The sequence below is a fragment of the Apostichopus japonicus genome, chromosome 15, assembly GCF_037975245.1.
Source record: "Apostichopus japonicus isolate 1M-3 chromosome 15, ASM3797524v1, whole genome shotgun sequence".
Taxonomy (NCBI): Eukaryota; Metazoa; Echinodermata; class Holothuroidea; order Aspidochirotida; family Stichopodidae; genus Apostichopus; species Apostichopus japonicus.
The window spans coordinates 12036523-12042522 of NC_092575.1; the positions used below are offsets into that span (position 1 = coordinate 12036523).

The 6000-nt window shown below is 36.9% G+C and overlaps 1 protein-coding gene across 2 annotated transcripts in view; it reads right to left on the reverse strand.

The window, feature by feature from the left end:
• Positions 1-3024, reverse strand: part of LOC139980611 (neurofibromin-like) — a 68043-nt gene extending 65019 nt beyond the window's left edge. For both annotated transcript variants that reach the window (XM_071992373.1, XM_071992372.1), the window contains exons 1-2: positions 2800-3024; positions 339-479 (exon numbers count right to left, since the gene is read on the reverse strand). In XM_071992373.1, the coding sequence (XP_071848474.1) occupies positions 339-479; positions 2800-2862 (204 nt within the window). In that variant the 5' untranslated portion in view covers positions 2863-3024. The remainder of the gene's footprint in view (positions 1-338; positions 480-2799) is intronic.
• Positions 3025-6000: the final 2976 nt, after the last annotated feature.

The following is a 6000-nucleotide window of genomic DNA, read 5'->3' on the forward strand; positions in this document are numbered from 1 at the left end:
ATTTCACAAGCATTTTACTATTTTTTTGTGCCGGCCGGTGGACTGTTTATTCACTTCCAATGCCGGCCGGCAGGCGTGAGTGGCGGTTACCACCGGCCGCCGCCGGCCGGCGTGGCTATAACCCTGGTCATAATCATAATTTAAAAAAGCTGCTTCAATGTTCAAGACTGAACTGCAGGATAGGATGAAAAGTAACAGTGGAATGCATAGTAAGGTTTCCAATGGCAAGAGTTCAACCAGCTGAGCACTTGGATTTAGAAACACTCGTAAAACCTAGTCTCCCTAGTGACTCAAATGACCACCTCTACCTATGGACATGATTATTTCTATTAACTTACCAGTGACAAATTCTTTAGTAACCTGGCTAGCCCATTGATGACCGATGAGAACAAGTTCCTACTTAGTTTAATCAGGCATTCTCTATTTCTCTCCAAGTCAGCACCAACATGACTGGCCTCACCGCTTATATAGTATGGAAGCTGGGAAAAGATATAAAAAATTTAAATTTTGTCTGTTATAGTAGAAAACACATTATATTTGGGTCCAAAGTTGAATTCCAAAAGAAGAACAAGCAACTTGATAAAATAAATTTCTATAGAGACATGTTGATAATAAAACTGAAAAAAAAAAAAAAAACTACAGTTATTTTTAATGTACTGTACTGTAGGCCTCAACTTTGTAATAAGCATTGTTTTATGTTGCAACTAGACTAGATATACGGCAAATGAAAAAATTTACATTATAAGTTAGGTAAATCGCATTGCAATATTCCTGCAAGGATATCATACAAAACTATAAACCCATTCAGCTGGTTAAGGATTTTATCCCTCGGACAACCAGCCCTTATTGTCTTTTTTTATTGGGAGGGGGAGGGGGGCCTGGGGTAATACAATTTAACTTTGATTTAAGCAACCCAAACCAGGATCTGCATGTATATCTTCGCATCATATCATCTTTAAAACTGTGCATGATCTAATTACACCAAACAAGATTTGCCATGAAAATAAATTGGCCTGTAGTCAGAGTCAAATTAGCATTAGAAAGAAAAATTATTGTCTGTGACTCTATTCATTAGAAGTTTATGGGTTTTGATATCCAGGTGTTCTCACAGGAACTGTGGTTGTTTTTCTTATAACGGAAATTGATCAAACAAGGCTGAAATTGAATTGCAACACATTAGTTCAATCACAGGGAGTAGGTTGGTAGATGTTCCTTTTACATATGACATTGAAAATTTTGTGAATAGTTTAGTCATGTGACCATCACTCATTAGCTTTTACAGTCTACATCCTCCAAAATACCATTTAATTGTTTGCCCTTTGTGTTTGCATTTGTTTTCCTCTCACTGAAGTTTTAACAAAATTTCATCATCATCTTGTTTCATTTTGTAGTGAGGATATTTAATATTTTCTTCCCTAATTACCTGAGATTTTGTCTCAGAGCGCAATCGATAGTTTGCAAAAGATTCTGTGCAATTTAAACTGCCAAGTACTCTAGTTTGATGGTATTGATATCAATTTGACAAATCAAAATAAGAACCCCGAAAATAGAACTATTCCTGTAGTTGGCAGGAAATTCAATCTTTTTTCAACCCACTTTTTTTGTATTACGCTATAGGATGAAGAGGTATGCAGACCAAAATGCTGATAGAAGGTGTCCAATGTTGCAAATGGTATCCAAATTTGCAAAAATTGGATTGCTGTAATTGACACAAAGTATTTCCATTTTCTTACATCACATGGGCTAATAATATTAAGTAGGTTTTTCCTTGCCACAAATGCATTTAATCTCCAGAACTGCTCATGGAGTTTACATTTCATGTATGAAACTGTAAGAAATCAAAGAGGTTTGTATAATTTATTAGGGTTGTTTACAGCAGGTAAGATCACTCCCTTAGGACTGTTGTAAAATGCTTTGTCAAACCTGGGTACAAAAGTTAGGCTTTACTTCTTATAGAATTGTTCTTACTTGCCTAGCCTATTTATTTTTAATTTTGGAGGAGGTGGAGGGGAGGGGGGGGGGGTATGGAGGAACTGATCATGGTTTGACAGGATGAACATGAAGCATTACACATCAATAACAAGAAGTTAGGCAGATTCTTAATTTTGCTGTAGCCAAATTGTGAAGTTGAATATTTACTGATTTTTGTAGGCTTGTGATCACCAGTTGGCACATTTTTACAGTTCACATCCTGTGCATTGAAATTTCTACGAGCTGTAGGCCTTGGCCTTGTTTTGTTCTGCTGACAGATTTTGATCAAAATTTCACAAACATATATCAGCATCATCTATTGTTTTTGTTTTGTTGCACAGATATGAACATTTTCTTACCAATCGCTGAAATTTTGATTGACAATGCTGTCCATTGTGTAGGTCCGCAGTGGAATCATTTGTTTAGGTCTAAGTTAAGCAGACCATGTTCAAGCCAATACAACGATGAATGAAGTCACACGTTATCCTAAAGCCTTGGTTTATAAAAATTGCAGAATGTTGAAACACACGAAAGGACGAACAGTAACACTAGGTCTATTACAAGCAAACCTTCACTGCCAACCAGTGGCATAAAGCTTGCATTGACAACACTTACTCTAACAGTTATAGGTGTACATCCTTTCAGCAAGGACTTGGTATTTGCGAGTTAACTTTCTCATTTTTACATAGCCTTCCAATGGTAACGTTAGGCTTGTACACTAACAAATAGGCCAAGTACCGCACGTATTCAGCAATACACATACTGACCTACCATACATGTGTGTATCATATATGTATGCTGTAACAAATAGACTAAGATATGACAAACCTGTAACTCGAATCTTGCTAGAAGTAATGAAACCCATTCGATTGGTCTTTGGGCCGCTGCCATACCAGGGCGAACACGACTCTTTTACAGTTTATAGACGGGCAATCCGTGTCGATTGGCCGTCTTTCTTTCATTGGGAAATATCGTAATGGTGTGTGACTGTAATTGCCAGTGGTTCGGCCTCTATTCGTGCGGATTTTCTGTTCATTGATAAATCGAGGCCGACTTCCGATTGAGAAAAATAAATAAATAGAGGTGCGCCCTCAAACTTGCTCCAAGTCGTTAGTTCATTGACCTTTTGAAGTGGGTCTTGCCTGTGATGTATTTCAATGCATTATGTAAAGGTCGCCATCAGTTTTATATTCGTAAAACGTGGTTTCATGTAAGTTTGTGTATATCACCTAACTCAGGTTCCTGAAAGCAGAACAAGCCGAAGAACACACTCTAAAAAAATATGCATCGAAATCTCGCACCCAGTTGTGACAATTTGCTCTCTCTATTGTGCTTTCGTGAGCAGTATGTGTTGTTCTAGCGTTATAAAGGTTATGAACTATTTGTACTGCTAATACGAGTGATACAGGAGAACAGTATAACGTGGTATTAGCATTACGAACTTATGTCAACTGGCTGAATTTTGGTTAGATTTACCACGCAGGTATTTCCTTGATCTAACAAAAACGATATTATGGTGGGTTCTGTATAGCCTACAGTCCTACTAGACAAATTGTGGGTCGCGACCTCTTTTTTAGGAGGGTGGCTAAAATATTCGAAAGAATAGGTCTACTGTCGATAGTTGGAGGAAAATAGTGGAAAACTGTTGAAAATAAATTATTTCCAAAAAAAGGTTATAAAATATAACAATATTTTACAAGTTCGCACCCACAAATGAGACACACAAAAAAAAAAAAAAAACATTATTATTGGCTTATGTGACCAGTGTCATAGACAGTTTCCCGAAACAGCTAGGGAAATTATTCCATTAGGGATGTATCGCAGATTTAATGTTCATTCACACACAAAGCTGAAGACTTGAGCAAGTCTAAATGGGACGTAATCGAGCTACTTATGCTTCAGTTTTTTTAGTATTCTTCTTTACTTATTACAATGTTCGTTTCATGTAATGGAGATATAGATATTGCAAATGCTGAATCATTCTAAAATATCGAAACTCTTTGCATGCTCTGACCTCATAATGGTGTTGGTTTTCAGTATCAATTCTGTTACCATTCTATCTTGAAGATATTGAAGGAAACCAAAGATAAATAAATGATTTCGGTTGCCTAGTGGCACGATGACATCACAAATTACAAAAGAATCACAGACAGGACTTTTATAAGTGGAATATCACCTAAACGGAACATGATTATCTTTTTCTGTTTGAAGGAATTGTTTTTTCACACGGATCTCTTTCATATAAGCTAATCATGATGCTTGTGTTTGTGTCTCCTGTAATCACCAACAACAAAAACTCTCGAAAGAGGATACCTCCCATACCTGTAGATCCTTCCCCATAACCACAAGGTACGTCACTGGAGGGTCGCAAAGATTATTAAAGGGGAAATTGGGGTTACCTAGTAAGAAAATGTGAATACTTATAACTTGCAGAGCTTTAGACGCTCATTTTTCAAATGGAACAATATATATGCACAGTTGGCTTCTCATGGTGGTGGCAGGGTTAAATATGATATTCCATTTGCAGATTGAGTGGTGGCTTCTAACTAGGCGGACAAAGTGTAAAGGTAGTCGATCAATGACGTCATCAATATTGCTGCTGTAATCAGATGTGTCACTTCATACGTGTGAGTACTGTACGGAATTATATCATCTATTCGAATTAAATTTGTTCTATAAATCGCACTGTTTTTATTCGTAAAACAGTTATTCGTGAGACTTATATATAAAGCCGTGGCTATTCTTACGACTAATAGTAACAATTATTTATAAACTATTCTTACGACAAAGGCAAATTCAAGCGCAGTAAAGTAAATAAAGCAACTGCGTATGTAGTAGGGGTAATCTTAACCCTAAACATAACCCTAAACCTCAATCCTAACCCTTACCCTAACCCTAACCGGAAATTATTGTTACTCCTCGTCGTAAAAATAGTACTCCTGGTCATGAAAATAGCAACTGCGCATGCGTAGTCGGAAATTATTCTTACAACTAGTCGTAAGAATAGCCACTTTGTATATATAAAGCCTACTTATTTATAAATCTGTATAGGTTTGGCGAAGTATATTATATTCTTCGAGACGACTAAACTGAGCAGTTGGCAGGTAGACCGATCGATGTGAATGATCTACTAGAAATGATAACTGCTATGTTTTGTAGACAGCAGTTTTACTTTTATTAAAATCTCATAGATTTCTTCGAGTATACTCTTATACCGTTACCAACAGATTATATCAACTTCAAAAGCAACACGATTTCGATTTCTCGACATTTTTTTCAACCTTTCGGGCGTATACATATACACATCGTGCATGATTCGGTACGTGTTATATCGAAATTAACTACACGGAACGAAGTCCGATTTTTCTTTTCAAAACTTCAAGAAAACTATCAATATATCATATGCAAAATATCAGCCTATTCGAATTGAATATCAAAATTTCCAAAATTTAAATCAACATGCCATGTTTTGATATCAGAGACTAACATCAATGGTGTTACTATACTCAATATCAGCCCGGAGTCCGAGAGTAAAGTTGTTTAATTTAAAGTAGTTGCCACATTTTCGCAGTGTTTATTTTCTTCTTGTTTTTACCCCGATGGTTTGTCCATACTTCTCATCACACCCAGATCAAGTTAACATCGTTACGTACAACGTTAACGTCGTCCCAAGATTTGCCGTTTTCGCGTTCACATGCATAATGTATGGAACGCCAGACGTTTTTACATCACAGCATCAATTTATATCCTTTCCTTACTGCTCGATCCGTACTGCTGCACGGGATGTAACAGTACATATACGGAAGTATACTGCAGGTGTAACGGCGTTTGCAAGGTTCCAAGAAATTGAAATGCGGCTTTTAATAGAACAAATATACAACTCATAGGATGTAACCGAAGTTTTCATCGATCAGTATTAGATTACCATCATTACCGCTATAAACTGCGACTGTCCGTTGGCATTTTACTGGCAGTGACACAGACGGGCGATAGCACATGGCTTGCCTAGCCTAGCTACAAGTTAACTAG